The sequence below is a fragment of the Tetrao urogallus genome (assembly GCF_951394365.1).
Source record: "Tetrao urogallus genome assembly, chromosome: 6".
Lineage (NCBI taxonomy): Eukaryota > Metazoa > Chordata > Aves > Galliformes > Phasianidae > Tetrao > Tetrao urogallus.
This window is the reverse complement of record NC_136819.1, coordinates 16,797,745-16,815,414: the sequence shown is the minus strand read 5'-3', so window position 1 is coordinate 16,815,414 and position 17,670 is coordinate 16,797,745. Positions and strand designations below refer to the sequence as shown.

General features: G+C 38.2%; 1 protein-coding gene across 1 annotated transcript; it reads right to left on the bottom strand.

Moving 5' to 3' along the window:
- Positions 1-8,074: 8,074 nt before the first annotated feature.
- Positions 8,075-10,327, bottom strand: LOC306947835 (spexin prohormone 2-like; the record flags this gene model as incomplete). The annotated part of the gene is made up of 4 exons (XM_079537266.1): positions 8,075-8,163; positions 9,961-10,018; positions 10,103-10,180; positions 10,292-10,327. The coding sequence occupies 4 exons, from the start codon at positions 10,325-10,327 to the stop codon at positions 8,075-8,077; spliced, it is 261 nt and encodes an 86-aa protein (XP_079393392.1).
- Between the last annotated feature and the right edge of the window lie 7,343 nt (positions 10,328-17,670).

Sequence of the window (17,670 nt, the reverse complement as noted above, 5' to 3'; positions counted from 1 at the left end):
TTTTAAAAAGAATGAGCAAGCCCATGGGTTCATAACTCCATGAACTGATTACATTTTAACCCTGCAGATAAAAAAAGTCCAGATCTTTTTGAAACCGCCAGTATCTTCAGCCTCGTTGAAAATAGCAAGAAATCTTCCTTTTTTTTTTTTTTTAATTCCTTTTTTTTCCTTTCTTTCTTTCTTTCTTTTTTTTTTTTTTTTTTTTTTTTTTTTTAAGATGGATAAAGTTGAGATTATTTAATGGCTACAACTGCAAACTTATTTAAAGCAAACATTCTCATCAAACATCTTTTTTCTATTTTAGTTTTTAACAACGGATATGTCAGAGTACTTCAAAGGCTTGGTAAACTGTTGTCAAGATTTCCAGTGCAGGGGCTTGGGGGGAGGAAGGGGGGGAGGATGCAGTGAAGTGATAACTGAAGTTATGGCAAAGAATTGTATGGATTTTGATACATTGGGTAAAAAGTCCTGTGAACAGCAAAAATATTCAGTCTTGCTTTCCATTTTCATAAAGGAATTTGAGAATAGTATTCAAAAGTGCAAGACAAAAATAATATTTTGGTTTATTTGCAACTTCATTTTCAGCCAACATCAATACACTATTTGCAAATTCTCGAGAGGAATGTTTAGAATTGCAATCCAAGATCTGATCATGTCTCCTTACCAGACTTCTATAAGCCCTCTCTTACTAGAGAGAAATATCCCTTGCTTTGCAGTCAGGCCTTATTCATGTCATTTGTTTTGGCTGTATGTACATTTGTGAACAACTTTTTCAAGGGTGAAGCACAGGAAGAGTGGGAAAAAAAAAAAAAAAAAAAAAAGATCCTTTTCATCAAAAATCTGACAAACACCTTGAGAACACACTTAGAATTGCAGCCAGACTGATGTTAGTTTTGTTGCTTGTTTTTATACATTTTAATTAAAAAAAAAAACCATTAAAATAAGTTTGTTACTTACATGCATTAACCATATTACATTTATTTTATGAAGGCTACTCTGAAAGTAATGCTTTCTCTTTTGTTCTATTGGCCCACAGTGCTAGAGGTGGATGTTGGTGGTGTGGCTCGAGAGGTTGAACCTTCCTGCCAATGTTCTGTTACATCTTGTTGCTGAGAGACAGGTGGCAGCAGAGGGGCAGTCTGACAAAATGGCGTCTGACATCGAAGTGTACATGAAGCAAAGGTATGGAATTGGTTTCCTCCACATGGAAAAAACTGAAATTCATCAATGCTTGCTGAATGTCTATGGTGATGAAACAGTGGATGTGAGCACAGGGAGGTGGTGAATGGTGTGCTTCAGCAGTGGCAACAGCAGCAGTGGCTCATCTCTGCTGGTGCAGATTGTTACAAACATGGGCATGTGGGCTCTTGTTCACTGCTGGTGAAAATGCATACCTAATGGTGGTGAGCGTACTGAAAAACAGTTTTGTAGCTGCGAATTTGCTCTAGTCGTGCGATTTTACTCTTTACATTGTTTGCCATTTCCATGGCAATAATTAAGAGGCATTACTTTCAGACCAACCTTTGCAGATGCGGCAACCTTTGCAGATGAGTTCAGTGTGGCCAGGCAAGCCAAAAGGCTGGACACTCACAATGTAATGCAGTGTCAGTGGGAAGATGGTCCAGCATTGCGTTTAGAAGTAGCCCTTTTATGTAGAAATAATTGCATAATTTAAGCATGTTTGCTGGGGACAGTAAATTAGGTGTGTGGCACTGGAGTTTGGGTATCTGTGTTTTGGCATATTCAGGGGATTTTCAAAATGAGAGATAGTATATTATGCTGTATTTGCCTTGCATTAATCTCATACTTTACAGCTTTTACTAGTCATCAATGGCACCCGGAAAAATATTTCTTCTCCTTTATATGTCATTCTTAGAACCTCTCAATGCTTAATACTGCTACATGCTGAGGAAAGATGCAAGCAGAGTGTATTCCCTTTCCCAGAGATACAAATTCTCCTGTTTAACTGTGCATGCTCATATTGCTTTGGTGTCATGAATGAATTTTCAACCATGTAAGATACAGAATTCACTGGGAATTTTGGAAATTTTCTTTTATAATGTAGATCTATGTAGGACCATCTGTGAAATTTTTTATGTTCCGCCAGTTCCAAAACTTATCTGTTGTTGTTGATGCTCTCAGTCTCTGATTCTTTCTGTATCACAGTTTTGTTTTGAATCGCTTGAGTTGTGTGTGAAATGTACAACAAACTGCTGGGAAGTGTTTGGGGAATGTAAAGCAGATGTTCTGTGGGCCCTTTGAAACTGTACACATCATCAACAAGGGACCGTGTCTGAAGATCCACCTCCCTGTGCCTACAATCCACACCAGCAATGTGCGTGGTGCCTCAGCATGGAGAGCTCTTGGGACTAATAAAATGATCTGTTTGTTGCTTGGCAAGTCTGTAGTGATGAGGTAAATACAAAGTCAAACCAGGAATTCAAATAAGTGAGCCAAGATCAACACGGTTTGTAGGTGGGCATAGGTATGTCTGAGAAGTAGCTCAGGAGGGAGCAAAACCTGAGTTTAAGGACACCTCCTGGGTGAAGGCAGAGGCTTCTCACAGCACTGGGATCCTCAGAGTGTGGTCAGCACAACAGGTATATTGTGCTGCTCCAGGTTGATTTGGTTAGGCAAAGATCTGTTCAGTAGGAAACAAATAGACAGCGTGTCCCCATATTATACTCACCATCATTCCTTCTTCCTCCACTTCTTCCATCCTTGTTTGATAGTTTCAACCTTGCTGGTGACTGCAGTAAATCAGCCCGTGCCTTTTAACAATATTTTCATTTTTCACTCAAAGGGACTTCCTGGTTCTACATTTTCAGTGTTTTACATCTAAAAACTTCTCACGTTATTCTATTAGGTTAGCTCAGATTGTGGCTGGGCCTTTCCCTTGTCTGCAGTATGTGGCAGTTTCTCACACTTCTACCCTACTGGGCTAAAGCTGGCTAAAGTCTGGGCATCTGTACCTTAACAAGTAATGAGTATTACTGAAAGTGACAAACTTTGAACACATATAAAATAATTAGATGACTTACATGATGTTTTACTGCACTGACAATGTTAGCAATCTTACTGTACAATAAAACTCATAATTTGTCATAATTTGACTTCTGCCTTTAGGTGAATCTTCTTTGGTTTGGTTTTTTTGGTTTGTTTTTTTGTTTTTTTTAGGTTTTTTTCAAGATTATTTTTCTAAAGGCAGAAATAACTGTGATAGCTGTTGCAGTTAGACTTTATGCGTATGTTCAGTATTTGGGGCATGTCTGTATTTCTGGTATGTGGCAAAACAACATTAAGCCAGCTCATTCTGTTGAGCTGCATGTCATCAGTAGGTCAGGATGCATGGAGACCATCTGTGTACAGCTGTCCTTTTCCAAATGTTGCAGCATGGCAACCTGCTGTGGCATACTTTTTTGTTTAGTTATTATCATTCCTTTTAACAATCACAGTCAGTAACTAATGAAGCTGTATCAGACCTGCCCTTTGAGATGTGCTAGTAGTTAGACGTTCCTAATAAAGTGAACAGCACAGAGCTCTGTGCTTTGTGGCTAAGGAGAAACATGAGGACTTCGGAGAACTAAGTTCTGCTAGCTCTGCTGCAGGCTTCCTGGCAGAACCTGAAAGAGATTTGCTGAACTTCCATGGCCTTGTTTCAAGGAAAAGGACCTTCTCGAATTAGAATTCTTGTCCATTCTATATAACAAGATGACTTATGCTTTTCCTGCAATCTTCCAGTTGTTTCAGGCTCAGTCCATAAAACATCTAGCCCATTTACTTAAATGGGATCTTAGTCAGGTCTTTACAACAAGCTAGAAGCAGCAGATCCTGAGCAAGTACCTAACACAATGGGGCTCTGAACTGAGCCCTCTACTGTAGCAGAAATTGCAGAAATACTGCTAATATTTTAGGGAGAGCAAAAGGTATATGGTGAATTTGCAAAACCCTGTAGCTTACCCTATAAGCATATCCCCCAAATGATGCTTTCATTTATCTTCTTTATAGTGTGGATGTTTGCCAGTCAGTATTACTCACTTCAGAGACCAAATGTGACTCATTATTGAATTACTACAATCTGTGCTGATGTAGAAGCACCCCTGACACATCTTGTTGTGAGCCATTTTTTCAGAGTAATTGCATTAGTAATAGCCGATTACACAGCAATCTTGTGTTCCTACAAAATTAAGGTAATTACTGTAGCTAGAAACACATCCCTCTGTATTCTGTCCTGGCAAGGAAGCTGGTAAAAGGCAGTGCAACGTTTCAATTCTTTGTAACAAGAGAAACATGAAGCTGTAATTACATTATTGGTGTGGGGGAGGGGAAGTTTTTGCATTTGAAAGGAACATGGAAACAAAACTGTGATTTGAAGCTGCGCATTCCTATTCCATAAAGGAAAAAAAAAAAATCTTTTGTATTTAGGCTTCCAGTATGGAAGAAATGTATTTGAAATACATGAATGAAGTTGTGTTCTCTGTTTTGAAAGCCACAGATGTTTGCCTTTGAAGTAGATTTATTGTGCAAAAGATGTATTCTTCTTTGATCTGGATGGTCCAGCAAATCTGATATGGATTTATTGTTATATTGAATTAAATAGTTATTAATTTGTTCATATGGCAAACCTCATGAATACTGGGGTCAGCTTCTAATTAGTCTATGTGCAACAGAATTTAATTTGTGCTACAGCTTTCACCTTTTCTTGTGTCTTGGGGGAAAATATGATATTTCACATTGATGCAGTATTAGGTGTTTAATGTATCAGCTGAGGAAAAGCAGACAAACCATCCTCTGTAGCTTCGCTAAGTAATCTAGAATGGGGTTTTAGTCTTTTCACAGCTATTATGCAGCATCCAAATTCATAGACAGAAGGTGCCACTTGGCACCCACAGCTTGTGTTTGGGTTTGAGCAGGTGAAAGGGTGTTGCCTGATGCAAGTACTTGCAAATTTTACTTTCTGCTGCCTTACTGTACCATATTTGAATTGCTGAGTGCAAGCTGATAGCCTTGGAGTAGAAAGAATTGCTCATTTGTTTTCCTTCATTATAGGATGTGCAAAACTGATAAGAATAACATGGTGCTCCAAATTGTTTTGATTATGAAGGTAAAGCCCACCAACTACATATGGATTGTTCTGTCAACACAGCAGATGGAAAAAGCATCAATTTAAGCTAAATTCATTTGATGCAAGTGTTGTATGTAGTTGTCACCTATTAGCAATGCTTATGGTGAAAGAAGTGGCTCCTTTGAAATGATCAGAAATCACACGGAATCAGAGTAGCTACTTCAGAAATATTTTTTTCATAAAGAGTTATGATGAAAGAAAATACTGCGTTTCTCTGGTGCGGGGCTTCTCCCAACAGGACTGGGGAAACAGAAAACAACTACACTGTGAAGCTGTTCCTATTTAGTGTTTATTCTTCCCCATTTTCATATTGCTCTTCCAGCCTTACTTCATCACTGCATACATTTTCTCTTGTGCCTGTTTCAGAAGCCTATTAAGATTTACATACTGTCAAAAGCAGAAACAGGCAATTCTTGAGAGATACTGACTGCAGTGAATATAATCATCATCAGAGGTTGCTGCAGGTCTGCCGTGATTTGGAAACTGTCCATGCTACTGCAGATATAATTAAGGAAAAGGTACACATTGTGTATTGTCAGAGTCCAGTAATAACGTTCAAATTGTTAATACAGCTTAGTTAGTCACTATTCTTTGTAAAATTCAGAGTGGCAGCAAATATTTCCATTTTCCAGACTTTTCTGAATTAAGGGGAATGCTGTTCTGTCTCTAGGAGTAAGATTGTTGTTGATCTTTTTTTTTTTTCCCAATTACATGTACATTTATACATAATGTGCACACACACGTGTGTATGCATCTTATGCAGAAATTATTTTTTCTGTCTTCAGTAGAAATGTATAGACAGATCTTTTTGTCACTTCTAGGTTTTATCATTTCTCCTTCATTTAAGAAATACTTGGGTTTCTTTAGAGCTTGAAACTACTTTTTACTGAGCATCTGTCTTGCAGAACTGCTTTGTTCAGTTCTGCAACTTTCACATAACTTTTCTTTGCTCTAAGTGCATATGAGCACATTTAGCAGCTGTCTTCTTCATCAGAGCAAGAGATATAGAGTAAGTGTAAATGGGGAGAGCTGGGAAGTGACCTCTCATCTATAAGCTGGGAGAGGTACAGGCAGTGGCAAGCTCTGGCTGCACAGGAAATGGTGGTGCTTAACTGCTCCCTTGTTTTTGAAATCTGAGTTAGTATAACGTGTGCCTCGCTCCCTTAGGAATGGCATGGGCCCATATTTATATTCAAGGCCATGCTGGATGTGGCTCTGGGCAGCCTGGTCTGGTAGTTGGTGACCCTGCACGTAGCATGGGGGTTGAAACTAGATGATCCTTGTCGTCCTTTTCAACCCAGGCCATTCTATGATTCTATATGGGCTGTTGAAATAATTTCTTCCACGGAGCCGTCCTTGCAATTGGAGCTACTAGCGAGATTTTCAGAGCTATACATGGCATCTTGAATGTGCTATTTTCTGCATTATAGTACTAGGATAAGCAATGAGGAAAAGTTTTCCTTTCTGATGCAGTCAGTTTTAAGCAATCAAGTGAAATTGGTGGGAGCCTTTCACTCAATTTCAGTTAGTTATGAAAGCCAGTGATACTATGCAGGGACTTGCTCATACCTTGCTTTGTTCCTCTGCACTTCACCCACTTCCATAACTTCGTCTCTTTCAGGGATAGTCTTGTATTTGTATAGTGTCATTCATTGTTTCCTTCAGTACAGTGAAATGCTTTACTAGAGTACGGCTGTATTATATAAGTGGCATCAACAAACTTCACTGAATGCAGAATTGTGACAGTCTATTTATCAGGCAGCAACATCAGACTATATAATCCTGGATAATTTCTTAACTTCGCATGGAAGTAAATGGATTACATAGAGGTACATGGATTTAACTTTGCATGGGGCAGCTGCCCTGTGTTAATATAATGAGTGAGAAATTAAGTCGACTTTTCAATAGGTAAATAATAAGATCTACCATTTGTATAGAAAAGGTCAGAAGCAGCTTTCTTGAGATGTTCGTGTTTTTCTAGATCTCAGGCAAGAATATAGCATGTTTTTAGGAAGGTTCATGAAATTGGCAGCAACAAAATCTTTTAAATATCTACTCAGATTTCTAAACTCTGTTTTAATGAAGCTGGAAAAGAAAGCATGCACTACAAATTCAGTTGTATTAAAATATCTGAAATATGATCTGGTAGATGGCTCTTCTGACAGTTAATGTTTCTAGCAATTTCTTGAGTAAGGGGCGAACACTTGTATCTGTGTTGAACTAACCTCTAAAGATAATGCAATCATTTCCGTGTGTCATGTCGTAGAAGCTGACTGATTGCTTGCCTCAGGTGGTCAATCAGAGGTTCAAGTGTGATTCAGCAGTTCCCATACACTTTCCAACAATGTCACCATGATCTAAATCACTAAAACTGAAGCTGTGTTCATTCTCTATGGTTGGCTGAACTGTTGCTGGGAAAACCCATTCTCTTTAGAGCTTTGTTTCCGCCACTAATTTTCTGGTAATATTTCTACAATCACTATTCTAGGAAGACCTTGAAGTGAGACTCTCTATCTTTCTTTTTTCTTATCCCCAGATGTCTTCCTGCTATAGTCTTTTTCCTTTTTGGCTCTGAATGTGCACAAAACTGCTGCTGGCCTTTTCTCAACTCTGTTTATGCAGAAAGACCACCAGTGTTCTTTTTGTTTTCTCCAATAAATAGTTCAATTCTTAGAATACCAGTGGTTTTGGAGAGAGGGCAGTGCTGTGTGCTTGGTTTAAGTTGTAAAAGGCAGCAGGAACAAAATCATTCTTAGCACTTGGAAAAATCCTGACCTCAATCTACTTTTCCCTAAATTTAAGTCAGCGTACCAAACCAGGAAACAGAACGTTGGCAGCGTAAATTCTGTGGAGTTAGAAATACCCAGTTCCTCAAGATTCTGCTTTTGCTATGAAATCAACAGAGAAATAGCTACAGGTAATACACTTGCAAATTATAAATGTTTTTCTTCAGAAATTACTTTTTAAAAATGCGCTGAAGTCCTCCAGGTTAAGCTTGTAATACTGTTCATCCTTTTCAGAGGTGTATCTCCTGCCATCTAGTGATAAATGAGAGAGAAAGAAAATTCAGAAAAATGGTTCCATCAGCAGCTGCATGCAGTCCAAAGCAACAGGTACAAATTTACCATATACATGAGGAAAACCAGACCTAGGCAGAGGAATACTTGTGCAGCTCCTACCGAACATAGACGTTGACTTTAAAAGGCAAGGCACTGGTCCTCGCTTAGTTTCTCTGTATAGCATAGTCAGACAGATCATTTTGCACTGCCCTTTTCAAACATCTGTACATTCTGCACAGTGCCTATAGGAAGTGTAGATATAGAGAAGAAAGAATGGGAGAACTCAAATTACTTGGAAAAAAAAATTTGGTCTGTAAACCTGATCAGCTTCATGGTTTGTTGTGGTTAGAACTAGAAGATGTCTGTCTTAAATGTCAGAGTTTCTTACTCTTCAAGTACCACTGTCACTTGTGTATTGTACAAGAGAGATAAAAAAATTCAGAATGTATCTCCCAAAATCATACAATGAGCGACAGTTACAACGTCTAACCACAATTACTTATTGATGACTCATTCTCATCTTCAGTATACAATGGTTTTGGTCTGTACTTTTTCTGGTGTGATTAGGAGAAGAGTTTTAGTCTGCACACTCTATTTAGATTGCAGATGAGGTCAACATATCCGTTTGCATGATTGTATCTTCTGACTAATTTAGATTTGGAAAGAAGTGATGTGATCATAGAACAGAAATTCCTTCTTGAGGGAATAATCCAGTGACTTAAATTAAAAACAAATTTACCTCAGATCTATTGTGCATGCATCTCTGAAATATTTTGATTTCACATCAAGTCACTTCAAAATAATTCTAATAATATCTTAGCCTAGAATGAAACTCCTAAATCCAGACGGACAGAAATTCAGAAATTACAAATCATAGGGCACATAGCATTACAGCAAAAAACTCTTGGACCATCAATCACTCTTTGAATTGTTCACTAAATACTGTACATATACTCTGGAAGTCAAAAGAGTAGATCAACGGCAGTCCTCAGTCTCTAGAGCAAATGTCACCTGAGTAATATCTGAAGATACTGAGTAGGTGTGCTATAGTGCCTCTCTTCTTCAAGTACCTCATTAATTCAAATGTCTTGTTTTTAAAGATATTTTTAGAAGGGCTGCCCACTCAGTGACATTCTGTTGGCAAACAGAAGCCAACTTCACAGTCCTCTCACTTATTACTCACAAGCATTTGTCATTTTCTGGTTATTTAGTATAAAGAGATGATTGCTTACTGTGAAGATTCTTCTAAATTTCAACAAAGCAAAACACCGATTTGCTAGCTGGCTTTAAAAGTAATCAGAACAGGTATTTCAAACCTTGTAATAAAATGCATCATTCAGTTTGCATGTAGAAAGGTAGATCACTGTTTATATTTGGGAGGTTGAATACAATCAGAAAGATAAACAGCCCAATGCCATCAAATTGCCACAAGAATTAAGTATATTTTAATTCTGCCATTAGTACTGTGTGGTTTGTTCATGAGAGGCATTGTAAAATGAATATATATCTGAGTAAAATGTGATACCATAAACATCTGCTAAAACAACTTAAGTATAATGCAAATACGCTTACAAGAAGTTTCTTATAGCAACTGCCTAATATAGGATATTGATCTGCATTATTTCATTTGTCATAGCTGACATGTCATAAGCAATCTGTTTAACATGCTTTGATTTTCAGTGACATTTGAAAAATCCATTAACAAATTTTTAACTTCTTAGTCCAAATCAGCACATAGCTTCATTGTCCACAGAACAGGTTTTGAATATAACTTACAGCGTCCTTTGAGATATAGAATTGATTGTGGGCCCCAATTTCTCACTATGGTTTTACCCTGTAAGTTATAGAAAGAAACTGGCTGTTATTTCACAAGAAGCAAACCCTCTTATACAATAAAAACACTTTTACCACTGTTTACCTTTGGAGCACACCCGATTTCAACAATAAGAAAAACCATGAAGATGACACAAGCAAAAAGCACAACAGCTTTAGTTTTCTGAAAGGAAACAAACGCAATATTAGCTATTTTTTTCTTTCCTGATGCAGTAAGCAAAATGAAACAGTGACTATTATAAACATCTGCATGCATGCACTCTAAACTTCTTACCATTCTACCACGACTTCTGTCAGTCTCTTCTATCATCCGAATAGTCAAATATCTGCTTTGCTACTTTTTCACATACGAAGAGCTCAGTAGCTGACAATGATAAAATGTACAAATTTCAGTTCAGTCGGTCATGGTCCTTTACAGCTGCCTGTCTTGCAGGCAATAATGTATGTATGCAGATTCGTTGTGAGAATTAGGTATAAAGTATTTACCACCTTTTGTGATTAAGACTAGAAATTATGTCAGCCTCTTTTATACCAGAGTAGTTAATGACAGTTGGCCCCAGGAGATCTGGAAACAACCTGTACCTAAAAGCAAAACAAAAACAAAAAAAACAACCACAAGTTGACTAAATGTCAAGCATTCTTAGTAGGTGGTGCATACATGGAATTGCAATAGTCAGTCCTCTTTTCTACTACACAAAACAAGTAACTAACGTAGTTTTTTCTTTTTCCTGACTCTACTACCAGTGTAATTTTCTGTCACATTCTTCCTGTTTTCATTTTTGTATAAGTTTTGTGATGTCATAGAATTCACGTATTTGTAAAAATTTTATTTTACTTTCATGATCTTCTCATTAGATCATGAATTTATTATTATTATTGTTTTTATTCTTTTATTGTTCCCTAGCTCATTACATAGGAGTATGTCTTCACTTTTTTGGTCTTCCTCTTTCAGGCCTTCAATAATTTAATTGCAAAAGCAATGACTGTAGGCATTTATGTGATTACACTAACTGTAGTATTCACAAAGAAAGGTTTCTTTTGTTGCTTTTTTTTTCTGTTTGAAGTTTTTCTTTTTAAAATGATGAGGTGATGTAGGGGAAATGCAAGTCAAAGCTTGAACCAGTGATTGAGCACCTGGTGGGAAGGCAGGGCCAAAGCAGGGGAGCTCAGCTGCATGTAATGCAATGCACCTGTGTGACCAGAAGGGTGGGGGAGGGGAGCCATGATCCACCCCTTCTCAGACCTCATTTAAGAGTTGGTGGTGGAGGCAGGGGGATCACTGAAAATTTCTGTCTGCTGGAGGCTGCCTCAGGGTGAGTAGTTGCTTTGTTTCTATGTGCTGGCTGTTGTATTTGAGCAAGTCCTCGCTTGTTGCAGCCTATGTCTTTGCTGCTCTGCTGTTATTGCTGTGTTTTTCCATTGTGTTACATGTAGTTAACAAAATACACAAGCTAGAGATGTAGTCAACGAAATACGTAAAGCGGGGGCTGTCAAGGTCACCAGGTGTAATCTGTGTGGGCCCCCTTGTGTGGTTAATGGAATGCGTGAAAGGGGGGCTGTGGAAGTCATTAGGCTCTGCGGGGGCTCCTTGACTCATGAGAAACCATGATGAAACATGGTAAGACAAGGCATGCCACACATCTATTGGGCACAGATAACCATAGCAAGGGTGATTGGTAGCACTGTGATATAAGGGACAACTATATGTAGAGTGTGCTGCTTGCAATAAAGGCCATTTTGCCGCTCACCACATTAGTGTCATAAAAGCGTGTGATTTGGCCGTGGCTGTCTGAGCACTTCACGATGGGACATTAATCAGAGGTTGCCGAAGCAAAGGCAATAGTTACAGCATTATATATGTAAGGAAGTAAAGATTAACTTTTTATCCTTACTGATCTTTCCAAAATTAAAATGTGTTTCTACCACAGAATACAAGGTTTTCTCTATATCTGTATATGAAAATCAAGCTAAGAACTATAGTAAAGTATTTTGCCAGAGTAAAATAAAACTAAAGTGCAAGGGAGATAAAGTATTTAAAAGATTCTTGCTTTTCTGTATTTGGTAACCTTAGAAACACAGCTTTAAAGGATGAGATTTGAGTATGATTGCTCAAATGTGTGCACTTCTGTGTCACTGACTGCTGCCCTCTGGGCCTGGCTGTTCAGTTAGTTTTTGATTCACCTCGGTCCGCTCATCCAGCCCATGCTCCAACAGTTTCTCTACGGCATCTTTTGGGGTACAGCATCAGAGGCCTTGCAGAAGTCCAGAGAGACAATATCCACTGATCCCCACTCATACATTGGGTTGGTGATTTCATTACAGAGGTTTATCAAGATGTGATTTTCCCCTTGGTGGATCATGATGACTACTTCTAATGATTTTTGCTCTCCTGTGCCTGGAAACAGTTTTGGGAATGAGCTGTTCCATCACCTTCCCAAGGTTCAAGGTGAGGCTTCTGTAACTATAGAAAATAGAGTTGCTTCATTTTGTTTTTTTCCCCCCTGAAATATGAAAATAAAAGTACTGAAAGTTAGAGACCATCACTGCAGAACAATTAAGGTCTAATTGTTAACATTCGACACCTTTTTATGATGCGAATGTGACAGGAACTTAAGAAATTTAAGAGGAAAAGTCACATCCCCAGGTGGAAACTGTGGGTCATTTTGGCTAACTGTAATGATTTAGAATTCGGGGAGCTGGATTATAGGCAAGAAACATCACTTTGGCTGCTGAGTAGTTCTTTGTTTAAAACAAAACAACAACAACAAAAAACCTGACGGTGATATTTTATAAACAAGTCCTTGAAGGGGTGAAGTCTGGCATCTGACTTTCCTATGTTATGGGTGATTTAAAAAAAAAAAAAAAGTTGCAGGTGGCTTTTTGTGTATGCTGCTACTTCTTATGAGAGAGATAATGTCAACTTGGAAGCAGGTGTTACTTGCGTTCTTCAGAAACACTGGAGAATATTTTGCATAAATTTACTGTGAGCTGGATCATTAAAACTAGAGACAATTCACAGCTATGGAGATTAACTCTCTTTTAACCCAAACCGCTTTCTCAAATCGGGAAGATATCTACTCTGTTCATATTCTACTTTGCTATGCGTTGAATCAAAATGAGGCAAAATCAACTTTCCTATTCATTCTGGCTAGACTCAGACCCCATTTAAACTAGCAAGATTTTCACTGGTATCAGTTCTGATGAAGGCCTCTGATTTGCAAACTGTATTGGTTGTATTGGCTGTCGTGGTTTTCCCTGAAGGCTTGTCTTTATGAAGTATCACGTTGGCTAAGATATTTGATATTTGGTTTTAGAATAGACTTTTGACATTCATGGCTGTGGAGAAGATGGTAAAGTATAATTTGGTGTGTTTTCTTTACATGAAGGATCTAGAATACCTTGCCAAGTCTATTTCTTTTTAGTTTGCTTTCTTGTAAGCGTAATTCTTATTTGCAGTGGCTGCAACAATACTTTGATTACAGTTGGCAATAAACCACTTTATTTGATCTCTAGGCTACCATATCCTGAAAATAGGATAGTTTGTGATTTCTTCTTCATTAACTATCTCTTCCTTACCGTTTAGCCATGCACTACACTTTTCTTTGCCCTTCTCTGTAAGCACAGAGAATGCTTTCTCTGCTTGTTCAAATCTTCTTTGCTAGATTTGAACTCTTTTTCACTGCAACCACCTTGATAATCATATCTGCATGATGAACAAATATGAATTTACACACACACACGTGCCCACCTGATCAAGATTTGAGGCACTTACATTGTATGAATACCTTCCCCTTGTTTGTGCAAATTTGCTCCTGAGGGTTTATTACAATGCCTGTTAATGTTTACTTGCAACTGTTTTCCTGTGTATGAGCAGGCAAAGGTCTCACTGCTATAGTGTTCAGCCCTTTAAAGGCTTCAGTGAGGTACTGCAGAAAGTCTCTCCTTCACCAAGAGTCTTTAATAGGTGTCCTTTGATATCACAGGTCCCTTATCTTCCTTTGCAAGCTCTAAACAAGTTTCCCACTTGCTTCCTCCTGAGTTGCAGGAGGGGATAGAGCACTGTTGTTACAGTCTCCTTTTTTCTTTCCTGTCTTTTCAGAAGTAAACAAAAGGAATCTGTAGCAGTTTGACCAAGGAAACTTCCATAATGTCATTTCAGTGATTGCTTTGATCATTTATTAATAATTTAATCTTATTCACATCCACACATTAATGCTAACTTAACTGTGAAAGAGACTTGGCAGGTTTTTCCCCTGTACCTGTGCACAAATCATTTTTTCCCTTATTCAGTTTATTCTTCTTTCTTAGGGCTGAATTGACTGGATTTTGATTATCTCTATAGTAAATACAAAAGGAACATCAGGTGTGTTATGATAAAGGAAGATGGAACTTTCTAGATTGGTTTCTGTGAACTAGCTATTTAGAACATCTGTATTGTGGTGACCATTCAGGACAGTAAGCTCTCTAATGGCACTAATAATGTAACACAATATGAAATGTATTCACTGCTCTGAAGAAAGATGTGGCATTTGTCTATTCTGAATATATTAGCATATAATATATGCTGATATATGACCTGAGGGCACCCATAGCCCCTTTAATCTCTGTCAGAAATGTCACATTTTGAATGAACTCAGCAAAGCTATAAGCTACATGAAAAATATTAAACTATCTTGAGTTTGTATGGCCATAATTAGGAATAAAAAATAGACAGCTCTGCCCATTTGGATTTTGCATTCATCTACTTGTGGCGCTGATTTCCAGGGGCTTATTCCTCCATAGCACACTGCAGGGCTGTGCCAAAATCATTGGACTGAGAAGCAAATCTAATTCGCTTATGAGGATCAGATGTCTCTGAACAGCATTTCATTGCACAATGCGGATGAAACTTTAGTACCACTGGAAGTCAGGATTTGTTCAGTGTTGAGCCCAGGGCGCAGAGCCCAACATCTCCTGAGAATTGGGCTGCTTTCAATACCTGGGGGAACACTTTACCTAGGAGAAGCTTTTCAGCTGAAGCTCTCACACAGGCATTTGCTAAATCTGTGTTGCTGTCATTGCAAAGCCTGCTTGACACTGACTTTAAAATGCATTTATCTCACTTTGTCTCAGACTGCTTCATCCCTCCAAGATTGTCTGGCAGTGTGGACTGTTAGCTGAACCTAGTTATCATCACTGTACCTGCTCTGCCTCTCTTTCTTAGATATTACAAAATTTTGCCCTTTTTGGTGTGGAAACTCCATCTGTCTACCTTCTTGTCATCCTTAGCTCCCAGCTGCTTTCATGTGAAAGTTAGCTTCACTCCTGATTTGCTGGAAAGCTGCAACGTGACAGGACTGAGAACTTTAACTGCACTTCACCCTGAGAGTGTTCCCATATGACAGAAAAATTAATCCTTCTTATTAATGGTCTGCTACTTTGCTACATAGGAAAGTGCTTATACAGACTGGATGCCAGCTGTAGCAAATTGACTTGATGGGGCAGGAGACTGGTGCTTTCTGCAGTCCTTGAAAGTAAATCCTTTAACTTTACTGTACTAGTTTGCCTGCTTATTGTCCAGTACTAGTGTCTACTCTATACTGACCTGTCCAAAAGCAGTTTATTCATGCTACAACTGGCAAATCAGCCTGGTTGTTCAAACTCAAATGCTGGACACCACATGTAATCTATTTTCCCTCTGTTCAGTTGTATAGAAGCCACTGCATTCTTACCTCTTTTACAAGAAGAGGCAAGGATTTATTTTAACACTTAAAATTCTTTATTTATGGGTCAGTGAGTCTGGAGGAGGGGAAAAAAAGCAAAGTTAGAAGATGATTAAATTTTACCAAAGAAAAAATATGATTAGGTAGAAACAGTATATGTGAACTCTTAAAGAACAGGAGGAAAAAAAAAAAATGCAGAAAGCCTTGTGGAAAAGGAGACTAGCTGCTGTCCTGTCGTACGCTTAAGTGAGAATCTTCTTGTGCCAAGCAAAAAAGAAAGTGCTGTGAGGCAAGGTAGTGTAATTTGTTTTGTGGCTTTCTTCCCATTCCCCTCCCCCCCCAGATCTGCTTCTTTCTTGAGAGATGACAAGCATAAAATCCACATCATTACATAGACTTTTTCTTCAGACAGTGAACTCCTATGTGAATAGGGGATGATTTATGAATTGATTCCCAATGGTAAAGAGTGTTTGAAAAGCAGTCATTAACCATGAATTAGATAGCTAGAAGATGAGTGAACTACTAATCATGTGATCCAGGCTTATCACAGGTAATTGATGCAGTCATTCAATATCATTTAGCCAAGGTTAAGAGGCCTGGTTCTGATACTTGCAGCTGAGATAATCTCTAATTGTGCAGATGGTGCCTTGACTTCAGAGGAAGGGGTTTGCACAACTGGCCTCAGAAGAAGTGAATGATCTATGCTGATAAAACTTAGGTTCATAATTTTTTGTTTCCCTCAAATCACAGAACAGCCCAAGTTGGAAGGGACCACAAGGATCATGGAGTCCAACCCCCCAGACAGGGCCACCCAAAATCCCAACCATCCCAACCCTATGTCTGATAGAATGCTATGCTGTAAACAGTTCCATTGCTAGCAATTGAATGGAAGAGTTAAAGATCCAAATTCCCACACACCCACCCATCTAGACTAAATTTTAAATTGCAAGAATATTTTTTTCTTACCATTTCTGTCTGTAAAACCTAGTAATAAAATTGCTTTCCCTCATAATAGTTGCTGAAGAGCATGATTAAAAATGAAGCGTCACTTCGTGTGGGTCATAACCCCTATTAAACACATATATGCATACATTCATTTCCTAGAAATTCATTTTTTCCCGTCTAACACCAATGTGGTTTTGGAGTCCACAGACTTACATAATGTTTCAGTAAAAAATTTCTGAAATGCTCATTATAGAATTCAGAGCTGCTGGTTTTTTGTTTTGGTTTGGTTTTTTTACTTAATTATCAGACAGTAGACCTATTTCCACTGCCTCAAATCCTGTGTCTTAATTTATGATTTGGAACTCTCAGATTTGCCCTAAGATCAACTGGATGTTTATCTGTACATGTATTTGTGCACATTAGATTTTTTTTTCTAGTGATTTTGAACACTAAGTATGCTGTTTGTTTTTTTCTTTCTGTGAGAAGGAAGGTAACACAAATGTAGCATTTTATACAAGTGTTTTGTTACTTGTATTTGTAATTAATTTTTGTAAAAGAATTTCTGGGCAATTTTAGAGAACAAATTGTTCCATGCCTCCTCTTTTCCTAGGCAAGGAGTTGAAAACACCTTCACCAGGTAGCTCAGTTGTGGTTGAACAGCAGTCTGGGAGTCTGCAGGGAGTGCAGTCTGCATCTGGTCTGTCGTGTTCCATTTGTATGTCAGTCCTATTTCCATACTTGTGGTACTCTTATTACTGGATATTCTCTCTTTTTGCAGGCATTCATGTTTTTCATACCTTTGCAATATGCCTTCCGCTTATTTTTATTTAGTTCAGTGTGCTTTGAACACTGTTACAATAAAACTTTGTTATAATATCGCAGTCTCCAAATCTTCTGGCAGGCCATCATTTACCAGATAGTTGTAGGGCAAAACGGTTCCCAGAAACTGAAGTCCTCTTATGTGCTGTTGTTAGTGTCTGTGTTGGTCAACCACAAGGGTAAATCC